Source organism: Erpetoichthys calabaricus, chromosome 5, assembly GCF_900747795.2.
Source record: "Erpetoichthys calabaricus chromosome 5, fErpCal1.3, whole genome shotgun sequence".
NCBI lineage: Eukaryota > Metazoa > Chordata > Cladistia > Polypteriformes > Polypteridae > Erpetoichthys > Erpetoichthys calabaricus.
Window position 1 is genome coordinate 148,104,405 of NC_041398.2, and position 20,433 is coordinate 148,124,837.

Below are 20,433 nucleotides of genomic sequence, written 5' to 3' on the forward strand. Positions count from 1 at the left end.
TGGGGATATACAGTTCTTATAGAAAGAACAAACAAGCCAAAAAGAAAAAAGGTAACCTACCTATGACAATAGTGTTGAAAGACACCTGTTCTGAATTTTTGCCATCATTATAAAATGCCAAATGCCAGATTCCAGTTTCAAGGTATTGAATGAACCCAGCCTCATGTAGACTGACAGACCTGGTGTATCTCTTCCCAACTTCTGACTCAATCAAGCTGCGTTTCTCTTTTGCTATTAGTCTTCGACCATCCAAGAGTTCAACAAAATCATACTAAGGAAAAAGCACAGACAGAAACATTATAGTTCAATTGCACATGCTTATCACATTAGACTAAGATACATGCATTCTATATGAACTTTTACAGCATGTATAAACTATAAGCAAAAGATATACAAATCAAGAGTGCTTTACCTATAAATTAATAATAAACAAATGTTTATTAAATTAGCTGCCATGGTCCACGATAAATCATAAAACTAAGAGCACAAGTGTCCTTTAATTTTAGCAAAACTGCTTTTGCCTGGAAGCAGGCTTCCTTTAATTGTACCTACTAGACTGACAGAAATTAGATTATAAAAATACATAGACGACCTTTGATTTGCTTTTGCTGTATTTGTTAAAAGTCACAAAAAATTACTTTACATCCATTATATACTATAAGCTTGTACCAATGTCTTTAATCTTTTCTCTGTAAGTATTTAACAGACAATAAACAAATACCTTATCATACCCTTTTACTTTGAAATGTATATATATTTGTTTATAACACTCAGCTGAAAAATTGAATATTTAGTTATTTAAACATAAAAATAACTCCACTGGCATGTAGCTGTGGCTAGGATCCACTTCAGTACTATCCTCATCATTTATATGACCTTGCATGCAATATCTTCAGTGTCTAGCATCTCTACAAGTCCTTCAATGAAGTTCCAGTTCTGCTTTACCCTATCTACTTTTTCCACTCCCACGGATGTTGTAAAAATGGATACTGTTTTTCAGTTTTTGGCTCCAAGTTGTGATATAAATTTCCTATACTATTCAGAAATGCTACCAAACAAATTTTGTTCAGGCGCCTCTTGTAATCACATCTCTTTCCAAAGCAACCTTACATAGTAGGAGTTAACTACCTGTGTGCTCTCCTATTGGATATCCACATGTATGCTCTCCCAGTCAACCATTTTTGTTAGACTATTAGCTTTCATCAAGGGATTGTATTAAAGGTAGTTATAATAGAACATTTTTATACTATACTTCAAAATGTTTACTCTGCTGTTGTTAACTTTGTATTTTCTATTTATGTAAATGTACTGTAAGTATATTAAGTCTGTTATCATGGATATACACAATCTGTGTCAAATAATAATAAAAAATTTAGAAATATGCCTCATACAGGGCTGTTGTCAACTGTCTGCTCAGCGCTCTGAATACAGGATCTGTGCCACCTGTCCCTTTACTAGAATTGAGTGCCTTTGAAAATGGAAATGAACAGATCCTAAGGAACAAGCAAAAAATAACACAAAAGACTGAAAACTTGTAAGTTATGGGTTCACATATCACTGGATAGATGAAATATGAGTATAAATGATTCCTAATCTTATATAAGTTAAGCTTGTAATAAATAAGTTAAAGCTTTTATCCCTTAATGCAACAGTAAGTGTATATGTCAGGATTATCTGGTGTGTAAGCTTCTTCTGCTCATCTTAATCATACAAAGAAAGGGTATTAATGGCATGCACAAGCTTCTTAGGAAGAGTTTCTCAAGTCTACACAGTAATAATCAGAATGTCTTTGGCTAGATTCCCAACAAAAAGGTGGTATTTCATGTACTACAGAAAAAGGTATCAGACATGAAAGCTACATTTACTTAATTGATGTATCATTCATCGTACTTGTTGATAATGCTATAACCTTTGCAAGATAATGAAAAAAGAAAAAAAAAAAACTCTTTCATTACTTTCATAACAAGAGAGATAAATTACCAGCACAGCTGAGAAATACCACAGAGGTAGCAATGCTTTGTTTTATCACTAAATTGTCAATACCTTTTATTTTGCCTTAATGCTTCCTTAAAGAAATGTATTGATCACCTTTTGGCAATCACACTGACATTTTTAGAAAGTGTCACAAAAGACTTTTCAGCAGGCTTCGATTTACATTGTATTGCCCGTCACTGCCAATTACTATAGAGATTTATGGAGAGTTTTTCACACAGTTGGAAAAAAAAAAAAAATCTTGCGTGACCAACAAATTGCAATATAGTTAGGATATTTTCTATCTAAACAAAAATAAAATTATGTTTTCCTTAAATATTGGTACAAAAATTGATGCTCAAGTTCAAAGTATTGAATACTCTATATTTATACTAAATATGCCTAATTCTCTGCCCTTTAATGTAAATTACTCAAAGTGTAAGAATTAAAAAAAAAAGCAACACTATCTGAAGTAATTAGGAATGGTGAACAAAATATATCACAGTGGACAAAATTAATGACAAATATAACAGCCCACTTTCTGCAATATATTAGTCAACTTCTGCTATACTCTCCTAACATTTTTGTATATAATTCTACATATACGAGTATTTGTAAACACAAACACACACACACACACACACACACACAGAGTATACATAAAACACAGATAGGCTCTTGCGATTTGCTGGTTTACGATTTGCAAATTTACCTATTCGCGGATTTGTCATCAGTATTTAAATGGAAATTATTTTGCAAGTTTTGCAATCTATTGCGGAAAACCACAGATGACAATGTAGGAGTGCTAGTTAAATGGACTGCAAATCCCAGTAACCTTGGAAGTACTGTGTCCTTGGGCAGCATTGGCGGTAGCCATGAAGGCTTCTGAGTGAAAGATGTTTTAACACTAGAATACCTGAATCCTACAAAAAAAGTCGTAATGCCTGGCCACCTTTAATTCCTTTGCACCTCTGTATCAGTATCTTTGTTTTGCAAATGTGTCAATCAGCGATGGCAGACAGCAGCCTGCTATGTGTGAAGACTGAAGTCCAAATATCAAATAAACACTTTCACAAAAGTTATAACAAGACAAGTGTGTCTATTGATATTTTGGCTTCAGTTTTTACACATTGAGAGCAACATGTAAATTGAATAATTTCTTTTTCTTCGGTTATATTCTTGAATAAAAGTGCACTTGTCTTGTTATACCTTTTGTGAGATTTTATTTGATATTTGGACTTCAGTCCTCACACATTATACACTTCATGTCAGAATTTTGTCAATTGTTACTATAACATGAAAAAAGTTTGTTTTAGTTATGTGTTCAACATTTTTTGCCTCGCATTTCCTGTCACCATACATTTACACAGATTGTTGTAGACACAGAACACACATGAAATGCATGTATTCCAAATAATGATATATTATTTACCCTATACAATTCCAGACACCTCACACCCAGATAAACAGACTTGAACTCTGAGAATTCACTTCAGCTGCTTTGGTGGGGGATGGGGTAGCTGGCTGCTTACTCTGATTGACACATTTGCAAAACAAAGACACTAATGAAAAAGTGCAAAGGTATTTAAGGTCGACTGGCATTGCGACTTTTTTCATAGACTTCAGGGTTTCTAGTGTTAAAAGTTAGCCATAAGAAGCCAACAGGATCACAATCATTGGTGTCGTTTTGTTTCAACACTTCACTGCACAACTGGATTACAATTACATCCATTAGATTACAGTTTTCTCTAAATATATATTCTTGTCCTGTTCCCACTTGCTCAGGCGATTAATTTTGGGTTGGAAAATGTCTCTTTTCTGGGCGCACTACCAGCTTCTACATATCTTCACATACATGACAATCACAATAGGACAAAACTTCACACAGCGATCAGGAGGCTGATCACTGAGGATTTTACTTCATAACTACACCACCATCATCTGCATCTATATCTGCGAAACTGCTCTGGGTTGCAAATCATTTATCGTTTTATTTCTTAGTTTTTTGATGAATTTCATTACTATCTCTAATATTAATAATTTCTGTCATTTATTACAATAAATATAAACACAACTTTATTATAATAAGTTACATTTTGTTAAAAGTTACAAAGCTCGGGAAAACAAGCTCTGAAGAATGAAAGCCGATTTGGGGCAATGAGAAAACTGGCAAATCTAAAATATATATATATATATATATATATATATATATATATATATATATATATATATATATATATATATATATATATACGTAAAGAACATGCATTGTTATTTTAAAAAAGTTTTGACCCAACAAATAATCTATAGTAAAACAAAAGCTACTTGAAAATGATCACCCATAGGTTCCATAACAGTGTAAGATTATCATAAAAAGATCACAGCTAATGACAAGAGCTGAAGGAACAGTTCCCTATTTGTTGTTTTAGTTTTATTTCTTTCCTTTTATTTTTCTTTTAATGGTACCTGAGTATGTGAAGGTCGCAATCCTTTCCTTCCATACACTCCAATTAAAGCATCCTTCTGAAGGGAGATGTTGAATTTAAGAAACTGTGGCAGATCAATGGAAATTTGAGATCTCCAAAAGACACCAGGAGGCACTTCTTGTGTTGCTCGTTGACCTACATCTACCTCCCCAGAATCTATTGTGTTGTTTTCTTGATGAAAAACACCAATCTTTCCTGAAAGGAGAAGGGTAGACAAATTAATGTCAATGTCAATTTATTTATACAGCACATTTAAAACAACATAGTAATGCTGTGGCCAAAGTGCTTTACAATAATAGAATAAAAGAAAAACAAAACAAATTAACATAAAACATAAATAGAAATAAAATATATGAACATAAAATAAAATACATAATAAATAGAAGTAATGTTATATACATAAAAAATAGAAGTAATGTTATATAATCACAAAGAGGAAACCATCAGTATTACTGAAGGTCACGGAATGCAAGTGAATAGAAATGAGTCTTTAATCTTGTTTTAAACAGTTCAGTTGTAGACGACTCCTTTATATGATGAGGTAAAGAGTTCCACAGGCGAGGCGCAGCAGCTGCACAAGCCCTGTCCCCCTTGGTTTTACACTTGGTACGAGGGACAACCAGAGACAGCTGACCAGAAGATCTAAGCACTCTAGATGGCAGATGTAAAACACAAAGTTCAGATAAATAGGCAGGAGCAAGCCCATGTAAAGATTTAAAAACTAGCAGCAAGATTTTAAAATCAATTCGAAAACTGACAGGCAGCCAGTGTAAAGAAGATAAAATAGGAGAAACAGAGTCATACTTTCTTGCCCCAACCAGAAAGCGAGCGGCAGCATTTTGGACCATCTGTAACCTGTGTATCAGGGATTTGTTAATCCCAGAATACAGTGAGTTGCAGTAATCGTGGCGAGAAAAAATAAACGCATGGAAAAAATAAACGCATGAGTAGCTATCTCAAGATCCCTAGAAGATAAAAAAGGCTTTATCTTACCTAATAGACGAAGTTGGAAAAAGCAACTCTTGACTATAGAATTTACTTGTTTCTCAAAAGAGAGGTTACTATCAAAGGTAACACCAAGATTGCGGACTTGAGGTTTGGAAAAGCCAGAGAAAGAGTCGAGAAGTCCAAGACCAATTTGGGCTTTGGCTGATGGACCCACTACAAGCACCTCCGTTTTATTTTGATTTAGATCAAGAAAATTATTAGCCATCCAGGATCTTAGTTCAGACAGACAGTTGTGGAGTTGATTTGTTGTAGACTTGCAGACAGGAATATAAACCTGAGTATCATCAGCATAGCAGTGAAAAGAAATGTTAAATTTCCTAAAAATCGCTCCAATCGGGTGAAGGTATATGGAGAATAAAATAGGACCCAAAATGGATCCCTGAGGAACACCATATTTAAGAGGAGCAGTAGATGAAGAAGAGGAATTAAAAGTCACTGAAAAGTGTCTACCAGTTAAATATGACCTGAACCAGTTAAGAGCAGCCCCTTTAAACCCAACAAGACGTTCAAGCCACAACAGCAATATCTCATGGTCAACAGTGTCAATGGCAGCGGACAGGTCAAGGAGAAGAAGGACTGCAGCATCACCTGACTCAGTAATAAGAGAGATGTCGTTGAACTCTTTCAGGAGTGCCATTTCAACACTATGATAACGCCTAAAGCCAGATTGGTAGATCTGTAATGTATTTTAGTACCTTTAACACAGATATTGTATAAAGCAGTAGATGTAATTTTAGCTTCCAAATCTTAAAACAAAGGCTGAGTTACGCATGTGACAGAATTCAAGGCTCAACTATCTAGAAATATTCCTTAACTTTAGCTCCAGTACAGCAAATTGACCTGGAAATGACAAAACATTATGATTGTTTCAAGCATTTACCATGGGAGTACATGACCATGCTACATCAGGCTTATTTCAGATAAGATCATAAGAATGAATTCAGTAGTCAACTCGCAAGAGAATGTAGTAATTCCACCAGCATAGAATTCATAGGAGACATGAGCTGTTGTCAGAATGATTTACAATCAGTGTGGAGGGGACCAGATCAGAACCAAAGTTTTTAAGGAGTCAGACCACAGTATAGTGTTTTATTGTTTTATTTGCAAAATGTCTGCCCATATTTATACTTATCCCACAAAACAGGAAAGTTTTTTTTTTTTTTTTTTAATTATTAAGCTTTTTGGGAATTCTGTTATTAAAACAAAAAATATACACATACACTCACACAAATAAATATATTTCACAATTACTGCTTTTACCCGAGGAGAATTTATTTTAATTAACACATGTTTAGTTGTGCTGTTTTTTTTTTTTAATTGTACAGTGATCCCTCGCTATATCGCACTTCGCCTTTCACGGCTTCACTCTATCGCGGATTTTATATGTAAGCATATTTAAATATATATCACAGATTTTTTGCTGGTTCGCGGATTTCTGAGGACAATGGGTCTTTTAATTTCTGGTACATGCTTCCTCAGTTGGTTTGCCCAGTTGATTTCATACAAGGGACGCTATTGGCAGATGGCTGAGAAGCTACCCAACTTACTTTTCTCTCTCTCTCTCTTGCGCTTTCTCTGATCCTGACGTAGGGGGTGTGAGCAGGGGGGCTGTTCGCACACCTAGACGATACGGACGCTCGTCTAAAAATGCTGAAAGATTATCTTCACGTTGCTACCTTCTGTGCAGCTGCTTAGTGAAGCGACATGCTGCACGGTGCTTCGCATACTTAAAAGCTCGAAGGGCACGTATTGATTTTTGCATGTTTGTTTTTCTCTGTCTCTCTCTCTCTCTCTCTCTCTCTCTCTCCCTGCTCCTGACGGAGGGGGTGTGAGCTGCCGCCTTCAACAGCTTTGTGCCACGGTGCTTCGCATACTTAAAAGCCAAACAGCCCTATTGATTTGTTTGCTTTCTCTGTCTTTATGACAGTCTGTGCTCCTGACGCACACTCCTTTGAAGAGGAAGATATGTTTGCATTCTTTTAATTGTGAGACAGAACTGTCATCTCTGTCTTGTCATGGAGCACAGTTTAAACTTTTGAAAAAGAGACAAATGTTTGTTTGCAGTGTTTGAATAACGTTCCTGTCTCTCTACAACCTCCTGTGTTTCTGCGCAAATCTGTGACCCAAGCATGACAATATAAAAATAACCATATAAACATATGGTTTCTACTTCGCGGATTTTCTTATTTCGCGGGTGGCTCTGGAACGCAAACCCCGCGATGGAGGAGGGATTACTGTATTGATTTTATTGTAATCATTCCATAAAAATAGATCAATTTTTACAAAAAAAAAAAAAAGAAAGAAAAGAAAAAGGATTGAAAACAAATCCACCCCCACCCCTGAGAAAGTGAGCATGGCCAACGGACTAAAACTTAAAAATAGTAAAAATAAATAAATTGAAGAGTTTAATAGGTGGATAGAGATAAATGGAGAAGAAAAAGAAATTGGGAGAGAATCTACTTCTTATTCTAAAATAGTAGTAATTAGATCCTGCCAGGTTTTGAAGAAGTTCTGCACAGGTCCTCTAAGTGAAAATTAGATTTTTTCCAATTTCAAATAATATAAAACATCAGTTACCCACTGACTTAAAAGAGGAGAGTTAGGATTCTTCCAGTGTAGATAGACAGATAGATAGATACTTTATTAATCCCAATGGGAAATTCACAAACTTAAGTCTGTGTACCAAAAGTGTTGTAAAGGCAATCAGTTTGTTTGTCCTCCACTTTAAACCCATCTGGAAGGACACCAAACACAACTGTTAGTGGATTAGGAGGCATTTAAGGATCTGTCCAGAATGATGTTAATTTGGTGCAGTCCCAGAACATGTGACCCAGTGAGGCTGGAACTTGATTGCAGCGTTCACAGGTTGGATCTTGCCCTGGAAACATTTTGGACAGTTTCAAGAGAGACAGATGTGCTCGATATATAATTTTGAGCTGAATAATTGTATGCTTTGCACATATTTAGCTTGAATGAATTCTCTGCATTGCTACCTTCCACTCCTTTTCTGATATGTTGAGTGAGAGATCCTTTTCCCATTGTCCTCTTGGATCTTTGAAAGGGAGGGACTGTAAAATATTTTTATATATTGCAGAAATGCTGACATTCTGACAGTCCTCGAGACTGAGCAATATTTTTTCCAGCATAGAGGAAGGTGGAAGATGGGGAAAATCAGGCAGGTTCTGTTTGACAAAGTTTCTAATTTGAAGACAGTGAAAGAAATGTGTTGCTGGAAAATTAAATTTGGAATGTAATTGTTCATAGGGTGCAAAGATGTTGTCTATATAAAGGTCTCTCAGCAATTTAATCCCAAATGTTTTCCAGATATTAAAAACTGCATATTAGGTCCATAAATATTTGGACAATGGCGATTCTAAATTGGCCCTAGTGTGTGCTTGGTGTGTCGGTGTGCTTGTGTGTGTCCTGCGGTGGGTTGGCACCCTGCCCAGGATTGGTTCCCTGCCTTGTGCCCTGTGTTGGCTGGGATTGGCTCCAGCAGACCCCCGTGACCCTGTGTTCGGATTCAGCGGGTTGGAAAATGGATGGATGGATATTTGGACAGAGACAACTTTTTTCTAATTTTGGTTCTGTACATTACCACAATGAATTTTAAATGAAACAACTCAGATGCAGTTGAAGTGCAGACTTTCAGCTTTAATTCAGTGGGGTGAACAAAACTATTGCATAAAAATGTGAGGCAACTAAAGCATTTGTTTAACAAAATCCCTTCATTTCAGAGGCTCAAAAGTAATTGGACAATTGACTCAAAGGCTATTTCATGGGCAGGTGTGGGCAAGTCGATCGTTAAGTCATTGTTAATTAAGCAGATAAAAGGCCCGGAGTTGATTTGAGGTGTGGTGCTTGCATGTGGAAGATTTTGCTGTGAACAGACAACATGTGGTCAAAGGAGCTCTCCATGCAGGTGAAAGAAGCCATCCTTAAGCTGCAAAAACAGAAAAAACCCATCCAAGAAATTGCTACAATATTACGAGTGGCAAAATCTACAGTTTGGTACATCCTGAGAAAGAAAGCAAGCACTGGTGAACTCAGCAACGCAAAAAGACCTCGACGTCCACGGAACACAACAGTGGTGGATGATCACAGAATCATTTCCATGGTGAAGAGAAACCCCTTCACAACAGCCAACCAAGTGAACAACACTCTCCAGGGGGTAGGCATATCGATATCCAAGTTTACCATAAAGAGACGACTGCATGAAAGTAAATACAGAGGGTGCACTGCAAGGTGCAAGCCACTCATAAGCCTCAAGAATTGAAAGGTTACATTGGACTTTGCTAAAGAACATCTAAAAAAGCCAGCACAGTTCTGGAAAAACATTCTTTGGACATATGAAACCAAGATCAACCTCTACCAGAATGATGGCAAGAAAAAAGTATGGAGAAGGTGTGGAACAGCTTATTATCCAAAGCATACCACATCATCTGTACAACACGGTGGAGGCAGTGTGATGGCTTGGGCATGCATGGCTGCCAGTGGCACTGAGACACTAGTGTTTATTGATGATGTGACACAGGACAGAAGCAGCCAAATTAATTCTGAGGAGTTGAGAGACATACTGTCTGCTCAAATCCAGCTAAATGCAGTCAAATTGATTGGGCGGCGTTTCATGATACAGATGGACAATGACCCAAAACATACAGCCAAAGCAACCCAGGAGTTTATTAAAGCAAAGAAGTGGAAAATTCTTGAATGGCCAAGTCAGTCACCTGATCTTAACCCAATTGAGCATGCATTTCACTTGTTGAAGACTAAACTTCGGACAGAAAGAGCCCACAAACAAATAGCAACTGAAAGCTGCTGCAGTAAAGGCCTAGCAGAGCATTAAAAAGGAGGAAACCCAACATCTGGTGATGTCCATGAGTTCAAGACTTCTGGCTGTCATTGCCAGCAAAGGGTTTTCAACCAAGTATTAGAAATGAACATTTTATTTGCAGTTATTTCATTTCTCCAATTACTTTTGAGCCCCTGAAATGAAGGGATTGTGTTAAATAAATGCTTTAGTTGCCTCACATTTTTATGCAATCGTTTAGTTCACCCTACTGAATTAAAGCTGAAAGTCTGCACTTCCACTGCAACTGAGTTGTTTCATTTAACATTCATTGTGGTAATGTAGAGAACCAAAATTAGAAAAAAGTTGTCTCTGTCCAAATATTTATGGACCTAACTGTATGTTTGCGTGGGTTGAAAAAGGTGGTTCTCATGCAGAGGTGCTACAGATAAAAGATTCTCCATCTTAAAATGCTTTCTACATTGGTTCCATATTCTGAGTGAGTGAAGCACAATTGGATTGTTAGTATATTGGCGATAACTTGCATTTATTGGGGCACAAAGCAGGGAATATAGAGAAGTACTGCAGGATTTTATTTCTATTGCTGACCAAGCCTGTGTATGTTCACCTATTTGTGTCCAGGTTTTTATAGCTTGTATATTTGCTGCCCAGTAGTAAAACTGAAAGTTAGGCAGAGCCATGCCACCTTCTGTCTTAGGTCTTTGTAGGGTCACTCTTTGGATACGTGGATGTTTTAGATTCCAAATAAATGAGGTTATGGTTGAATCTAATTGCTTAAAGAATGATTTATTGATGCATATTGGAATGTTTTGGAATAAAAAGAGAAGCTTAGGAAGGATATTCATCTTAACAATGTTAATTCTTCCAGCTAAAGTGAGGTGGAGGGTTGACCATCTATGCAAGTCTTACTTAATTTTTTTCATACAGATGGCGAAATTTTGTTGATAAAGAGATTTATGTTTACTTGTGATATTTACCCCTAGGTATTTAAACTGATCTGCAATAATAAAAGGGAAGGTGTCCAATCTAATACAGTAATCCCTCCTCCATCGCGGGGGTTGCGTTCCAGAGCCACCCGCGAAATAGGAAAATCCGCGAAGTAGAAACCATATGTTTATATGGTTATTTTTAGAATGTCATGCTTGGGTCACAGATTTGCGCAGAAACACAGGAGGTTGTAGAGAGACAGGAACGTTATTCAAACACTGCAAACAAACATTTGTCTCTTTTTCAAAAGTTTAAACTGTGCTCCATGACAAGACAGAGATGACAGTTCTGTCTCACAATTAAAAGAATGCAAACATATCTTCCTTTTCAAAGGAGTGCAAAGCAAGCAGTCAAAAAAAAAATCAATACGGCTTTTTGGCTTTTATGTATGCGAAGCACCGCCGGTACAAAGCTGTTGAAGGCGGCAGCTCACACCCCCTCTGTCAGGAGCAGGAAGACAGAGAGAGAGAGATAGAGAGAGATAGCGAGAGACAGATAAAAAAAATCAATACGTGCCCTTTGAGCTTTTAAGTATGCGAAGCTCCGTGCATCATGTCCTTCAGGAAGCAGCTGCACACAGCCCCCCTGCTCACACCCCCCTACGTCAGCGCAAGAGAGAGAGAGAGAGAGAGAGAGAGAGAGAGAGAGAGAGAGAAGTAAGCTGGATAGCTTCTCAGCCATCTGCCAATAGCGTCCCTTGTATGAAATCAACTGGGCAAACCAACTGAGGAAGCATGTCCCAGAAATTAAAAGACCCATTGTCCGCAGAAACCCGCGAAGCAGCGAAAAATCCGCGATATATATTTAAACATGCTTACATATAAAATCCGCGATGGAGTGAAGCTGCGAAAGGCGAAGCGCGATATAGCGAGGGATCACTGTATTATATGGTTTAGAATTCACTGGAAAGAGCACGCTTTTATTCAAATTAATTCTGAGACCAGAGATCTTTTGAAATTCTGTAAGTGCTGTTAAGACTGCAGGCACAGTATTTTGTGGGTCTGATATATACAAAACCATAACATCTGCATATAGAGACATTTTCTGTTCCAGTCCTTCTCTGATAATCCCCTTTATCTGATAAGCATTTCAACAGTGAACTGCCAGTGGTTCAATGGCGATTGCAAATACCTTTTCACTGCATTGGAGAAATTTGGGTTTGGCCTGAATATTTGTGCATGGATCAAACTACTGTATACCAATCCAGAAGCCCCAGTTTGTATTAATAACATTTGCTCAGACTACTTTAAGGTAGAACGTGGTACCAGACAAGGACGTCCCTTGTCACCACTGCTGTTTGCAATCGCCATTGAACCACTGGCGGTTCACTGCCGAAATTCTTATCAGATAAAGGGGATTGTCCGAGAAGGACTGGAACAGAAAATTTCTCTATATGCAGATGATATATCAGACCCAGAAAACACTGTCCCTGCAGTTTTAACAGCACTAACAGAATTTCAAAAGATATCTGGTCTTAAAATTAATCTGAATAAAAGTATACTCTTTCCAGTGAATTCACAAGCATATAATATTAGATTGGACACCCTACCTTTTACCATAGCAGATCAGTTTAAATACCTAGGGGTAAATATCACAAGTAAACATAAAGCTCTTTATCAACAAAATTTTGCCGTCTGTATGGAAAAAATTAAGCAAGACTTGCATAGATGGTCAACCCTTCATCTCACTCTAGCTGGAAGAATTAACATTGTTAAGATGAATATCCTTCCTAAACTTCTTTTTTTATTTCAAAACATTCCAATATATATCAATAAATCATTTTTTAAACAGTTAGATTCAACAATAACCTCATTCATTTGGAACTCAAAACACCCACGTATCTGAAGAGCGTCCCTACATAGACCTCAGGCAGAAGGTGGCATGGCTTTACCTAATTTTCAGTTTTATTACTGGGCAGCAAACATACAAGCCATAAAATCCTGGACACAAATAAATGAACATACACAGGCTTGGTCCGCAATAGAAGTAAAATCCTGTAGTACTTCTTTATACTCCCTGCTCTGCTCTCCAATAAATGCAAGTTATCACAAATATACTAATAACCCAATTGTGCTTTACTCACTCAGAATATGGAACCAACTTAGAAAGCATTTTAAGATGGAAAATCTTTTATCTGTGGCACCTCTGCAAGAGAACCACCTCTTTCAACCCTCGCAAACATCCAGTTTTTAATACTTGGAAAAGTTTTGGGATTAAAATGCTCAGAGATCTTTATATAGACAACATATTTGCATCTTTTGAACAATTACATTCACAATTCAACCTCCCAGCTACATATTTCTTTCACTATCTTCAATTTAGAAATTTTGTTAAACAGAAATTGCCCGATTTCCCCCACCTCGCACCCTCCACAATGCTGGAAAAAATACTGCTCAATTTCGAGGAATTAAACACCATTTCCGCATTATATAAAATCCTATTAGAGTCCCTACCTTTCAAAGATCCAAGAGGACATTGGGAAGAAGATCTCTTAATCAATATATCAGAAAAGGAGTGGAAGGTAGCAAAGCAGAGAATTCACTCGAGCTCCATATGTGTAAAGCATAGAATTATTCAACTAAAAATTATATATCGAGCCCATCTGTCTCACTTAAAACTGTCCAAAATGTTTCCAGGGCAAGATCCAACCTGCGAACGCTACAACCAAGCTCCTGCCTCACTGGGTCACATGGTCTGGGCCTGCACCAAACTAACATCATTTTGGACCAAAATTTTTAAGTGCCTTTCAGACAGCCTTGGTGTCACAATCCCTACTAACCCATTAACAGCTGTGTTCGGTGTTCTTCCTGACGAACTTGAAGTGGAGAAGGACAAGCAAATGGTGATTGCATTCACTACACTTTTGGCACGCAGACTTATTCTGTTAAATTGGAAGAATCCTAACTCTCCTCTGATAAGTCAGTGGGAAACAAATGTTTTATATTATTTGAAATTGGAAAAAAATCAAATTCTCAGTTAGAGGATCTGTACAAATTTTTTTCAAAACCTGGCAGGATCTAATCAATATTATTTTAGAATAAGAGAAATAACTATTACCGCATTTAAGTCCCTTCTCCATCTCTTATTTACCTATATATTTATTTCTCCCTTTCTTTTATTTATTGTTGCCTTATTAAAAAGCCCTAAGCAACTCTCCTTTGGCTTAGCTCTCCTTCTCAGGGGTGGGGTTTGATTTGTCTTCAATTTTGTTTGGTTATAAATTGATCTATTTGTATGGAATGGTTAAAATAAAAATTAATAAATAAAAAAAAAAAAAAAAGAAATGCATTAGATTGTGTGTTGTCTTCTTTGAACTCAGTAGAATATAAGGATTTATAGTAGTCTCTAAATGTGTGCATTATATTTTTATGGTCAATGACTTTATCTTCGTTTGTGTTGGTGATTGCTGGGATTGCATTTCTTGTGGATTTGTTGAGCTAAGAACGTATTCGCTTTCTCTCTGTATTCAAAGTAATGATGTCTTGATTTAAAAATGAGTTGTTCAGTTTCTTTGGTTGTTAAGAGGTTGAGCTCTGAATGCGGAGCCTGTCTTTTTCTATTCACTTGGGCACCTGGCATGTTCTTGATCTATTCTAGTAATTTTGCTGGTTAGCTCTGATACCTTCTTGGTTTCTAATTTATTTCTGTGGGAAAGATATGAAATAATCTGTCCTCTTAAGAAGGCCTTTAGATTTTCCCAGAGTATTCCTGCAGAGATCTCTGAGGATGTATTTGTCTCTAGGAAGAAACTGATTTGTTTTGATATAAATTCTGTACAGTTCTCATCTGCTAATAGAAGTGGGCTAAGACGCCATCTGCGAGATGAGTATGTGGGGCATAATGATTTTATCTCCGAGATCAGAGGGGCATGGTCAGAAATAACAATAGTGTTGTACTTGCAAGATTTAATCACAAGCAAGAAATTATTATCTATAAAGAAATAATCAATACTTGAGTAGCAATGATGCACTGGTGAGAAGAAGGAATATGTTCTTGAGTTTGGGTTTAGAAACCTCCAGGGGTCTGATAAGTTGTGGTCAGTTAAAAACTTGGTAATTGTCTTTGCAGTGTTAGATGTCACCCCAAACCCCCACCCCCCGTGACAGGAGACCTATCTAAGAGTGGATTTAAAACACAATTAAAGTCCCCAGCCATTATAATTTTATGAGTGTTCACATTGGGAATAGATGCAAATACATTTTGCATGAATTCCCTATCATCGACATTGGGTGCATAAACATTTATCAAGATCACTTTACAGTTAAATAAGTTGCCCATGACAATCACATATCTCCCTTCAGGATCAGATACTACACCTGATGCTACAAATGGGACTGTTCTATGTATAAGAATTCCCACACCTCTAGTTTTCTTTGTAAAGCTGGAATAGAACATTTGGAGTCCAGTCTATTTGCAGCTGGAACTGATCTTTGCTTAATAAATGGGTCTCCTGTAAAAATACTGTTTTGTGTTTAGACCTGCTAGGTGAGAGAATACTTTCTCTCTCTTTAATTTGTGATTCAGGCCTTTAACATTCCAGCTCGCAAAGTAAACTGTCCCATCGTGGAGATATTGATTCTGAATTTTTGATGTCATTTTGTAGTCTTAACTGGAAGTGAGACAGCTTTAACACTAGAATTACCAGAGCCTACGAAAAAACTCGTAAATCCGTCCCACCTTAAATCGCGTCTTAAATCCGTTTGCACCTCTCCGCCACAGTCCTTTGTCATCTAAATGTGCTGATAAACAAAAACTACTAGCAGCCAGCTATTCCATCCCCCCACCGACTTAGAATGAACTTCTCTCCTAGCTCAAGCCTTGCCTTGATTTGATTACCTGGGATTGAAGTGGAGTTTTACAGTGGAAATAATTCTAGCGTTATTTGGAATACACGCATTTCATGTGTGTTCCATTTCTATAGTAGGCTGTGCAAAGACATTTTTAAAACAGAAACGTTTTTCATATTCTAATAGTAAATGACAAAATGTAGGCATAAACTATATAACGTATGAAGCCTGAAGTCCATATATCAAAGAAACACTTTCACAAAAGGTACAAATAAGAGAACACGTGTGCTTTTCTTCAAAAAAAATATAACTGCACAAAAAAAAAAGCCGCGTTAGCATGCCACATTGACACTCTTACTACAACTGCCGCGGTGGCGTAATGGTATCAGCTCCTGACTGGGGATCGGAGGGTGGCGAGTTCGATCCCGCACGGCTCCACTTCGAAAAATAAACTGCTCTCATTCATACAATTTTAGAATAACAACATAAATTTGATTTCAGTCTGTAACAGCCGGTGTAACTTATGATACTGGTAAAGGTTAGCTTTTTTTTTTTTTTTTTTAATTCACTTTTCATTCTCGCGCTATAGGTCTGCAGTGTATCACGATGCATACTACCCCCCCCCCCCCCCCCCCAAAAGGGTTCTGACACACAAACGCTGGCGAAGCTGCCTTCTTCGTATCTCACCGTCACTTGAAATCAGCAGTTCTTAGCTGCTTATCAATCCATACAACCCCATCTGACACAGCTGTTTTCACATAAATAAAAGTGTACTTTTATTCAAGACTATAATCGAAGAATAAAGAAAGCAAGTTACAGTTGGTGGTTGATACGACAGCGTGCGTGGTGCAATGCTAAGAACTGCTGATTTCTGATCCGTGGTATATAAAATCATCACATTCAAATATTAACAATATTATTTGAAAACGAACAGCGTCAGATCAGGTGTGAATTTATGCTGGAAGTGGAAATTCTCTGATGTGGAAGAGAACAGAAGCCCTCCCCGCAAGAAACGTCCAGTCCAACATAAGAACAGCACAGCTGCACCAGGCATAAAGGCAAAAGATGGCACCATTTGGATACAGCAAGAAGTTGGGCGTCGTCCTGCCAGTCGATCTGTCACACACATGTCCTTCAGCGAAGCAGCCGGACCTACGGAGCTCGCCAAGGTATCGTGCTAAGTCCTGCTTTCAATAATGTTTTTTGATGGCCTGTATATGAAAAACATTTTTATGTTACTTATATAAAAGATGCATCGAATGTTGTTTACGTATTTACCTTTATTTATTTACTTATCTTCCTACAGCGTAAAGTAACCAGTCGACTGCAGAGCTTCTTGTGTTTGATCGACATAGGTATGTTGTGGACAATCAGAGATTGCACAGTCCACGAAGGTCACAGAGCAGACCCCAGCTGGAGCCTCTCCCTCTCTGAACTGATGGCATTTATCTCCATTCTTTTGACAAGAGCAGCGATGACTACAGTTGGTGCTGTGGCTGATGCCTGGTCAGAACTATTTGTTGTACCGGCAATCAAAGATACGATGCCCCGGCACCGATATCAGACTATCATGCGGCATTTGCGCTTTGACAACAAAGACACCCGTGCAGAACGTGTGAAAAACAACAGATTTGCTGCGATTTCGGACATCTGGCAACGTTTTGTTGAGAACTGTGTTCTGAGTTACAACCCAGGGCAGCATATTACGGTTGATGAGCAACTGTTTCCAACCAAGGTCCGTTGTCCTTTCTTACAGTACATTGCGAGCAAGCCTGACAAATTTGGCATCAAGTTTTGGATTGCGGCAGATTTGGAGACAAAGTACATGTGCAATGCCACTCCTTATTTAGGAAAAGATGCCAGTCGTCCCACGGGAGAAAGACTTTCCGAGTCTGTGGTCATAAAGCTTATGGAGCCATTTCTGGACAAAGGCAGAACCGTAACAACAGACAACTTCTTCACGTCACTTTCGCTGGCTAATAGACTGCTGCACCGCAACACAACTCTGCTTGGCACCATGAATAAAGTGCGACGTGAACTTCCACCTGCAGCTAAAGGCAGTTCAGTACACGAACAATTCTCCACGCTGGTGTTTAGATCTCCCAGTGCCATGCTGACAGTGTATGTGCCCAAAAAGAAGAAGTCTGTCTGCATTCTCAGCACAATGCACCATGATGTGGAGATTGGGCAAGATAAAAAAAAAAAACCAAACACGGTCACAGACTACAACCACATGAAGGTATGCTAATGAAAAAAATATTAGTGTGACGAAGTATTCTGGTGCTATTCTGGTGATAAAATGATTTCTTCAAAATGTCACATATATTTGTCTTTCTTTTTTCCCCAGTGTGGCGTTGACATCATGGACCAGAAGGCGCGTGCTTATTCAGTGCGAACAGGAACACGCAGGTGGCCGGTTGCTGTGTTCTACAACATCCTTGACCTAGCAGCGATGAACGCACACGTACTGTATAAGGCATGCATGGGGTCCACTGAGAAAAGAAGAGTGTTCATGGCTCACCTTGCAGAGGAACTTCGTCGTCGCTTCTTACAGGAAAAGGCGATGGAAAAAGAAAAGAAGATACAGCGTCAACAAACTTCCGTTCTAAGACCTCAGCTTCCCCCAGGGAAGAAAGTACAGTGTCAGGTGCTCATTCACTGTAATAGGAACCATAGCACAGAGAGGTGTGTACACTGCAACAAGTACACATGTCGTAAATGTAGGAATGGCGGACCTTGGGTGTGTGGGAACTGTTAATATTTGAATGTGATGATTTTATATAGCACGGATTGGAAATCAGCAGTTCTTAGCATTGCACCACGCACGCTGTCGTATCAACCACCAACTGTAACTTGCTTTCTTTATTCTTCGGTTATAGTCTTGAATAAAAGTACACTTTTATTTATGTGAAAACAGCTGTGTCAGATGGGGTTGTATGGATTGATAAGCAGCTAAGAACTGCTGATTTCAAGTGACGGTGAGATACGAAGAAGGCAGCTTCGCCAGCGTTTGTGTGTCAGAACCCTTTTGGGGGGGGTAGGGGGGGCGGTAGTATGCAGCGTGATACACTGCAGACCTATAGCGCGAGAATGAAAAGTGAATTAAAAAAAAAAAAAAAAAAAAGCTAACCTTTACCAGTATCATAAGTTACACCGGCTGTTACAGACTGAAATCAAATTTATGTTGTTATTCTAAAATTGTAAGAATGAGAGCAGTTTATTTCTCGAAGTGGAGCCGTGCGGGATCGAACTCGCCACCCTCTGATCCCCAGTCAGGAGCTGATACCATTACGCCACCGTGGCAGTTGTAGTAAGAGTGTCAATGTGGCATGCTAACGTGGCTTTTTTTTTTTGTGCAGTTATATTTTTTTTGAAGAAAAGCGCACGTGTTCTCTTATTTGTACCTTTTGTGAAAGTGTTTCTTTGATATATGGACTTCAGGCTTCATACGTTATATAGTTTATGCCTACATTTTGTCATTTACTATTAGAATATTAAAAACGTTTCTGTTTTAAAAATGTCGTTGCACAGCCTACTATAGAAATGGAACACACATGAAATGCGTGTATTCCAAATAACGCTAGAATTATTTCCACTGTAAAACTCCACTTCAATCCCAGGTAATCTAATCAAGGCAAGGCTTGAGCTAGGAGAGAAGTTCATTCTAAGTCGGTGGGGGGATGGAATAGCTGGCTGCTAGTAGTTTTTGTTTATCAGCACATTTAGATGACAAAGGACTGTGGCGGAGAGGTGCAAACGGATTTAAGACGCGATTTAAGGTGGGACGGATTTACGAGTTTTTTCGTAGGCTCTGGTAATTCTAGTGTTAACCTTAATTTCAAATTTTCCCACAAGTTATTGCCATGCAGCCTATTGCTACATTGGAAGTTATAATTGTAAGGATTAAAAGGATAGATTAGAGATAGCTTGCTCTCTTTCTCTCCCCCCCTTATCCCCCCCCCCCCCCCATTTTGCCTCCCCACATGAGGCTGGGCCCCACTTCACAAAGTCCCAGTCCTCTGACATACCTAGAGACAGAGCACGCCGAAAACAAAAGAAGCCCCCCAGCAGCGGCATTTGGGGATTAAAAAGTAGAGATATCTATTGCCAATAAAGTCTAAATACTATAAGCATAAAATATAATCATCAACAGTCTTGATATATTAAGACAGTAAACCCAGGGAATTGTGTTAAAAAGTGGCCCTGGATAAGCATAGTAAACCCTAATGCAATAATAACAATAAACCAAGGGAATGATGTTAAATAGTCTCCTTTAGAATAGTTCAAAAAAAAAAAAACCTACTTTAATTTCTTCCACACATACGCATGTAATTGTAATTAAAACATAAACAAAAAGTGGCAGAGAAGAAAAAAGGATGTATAA

General features: G+C 38.0%; 1 protein-coding gene across 15 annotated transcripts in view; it reads right to left on the reverse strand.

Annotated features, from left to right (window-relative positions):
• The window catches only part of LOC114651997 (teneurin-3), an 898,351-nt gene that overhangs the window by 158,898 nt on the left and 719,020 nt on the right, over window positions 1-20,433 (reverse strand). For all 15 annotated transcript variants that reach the window (XM_028802134.2, XM_051927721.1, XM_051927718.1 and 12 more), the window contains 2 exons: window positions 4,438-4,652; window positions 61-271 (listed from right to left, as the gene is read on the reverse strand). In XM_028802134.2, coding sequence (XP_028657967.1) covers window positions 61-271; window positions 4,438-4,652 — 426 coding nt within the window. The remainder of the gene's footprint in view (window positions 1-60; window positions 272-4,437; window positions 4,653-20,433) is intronic.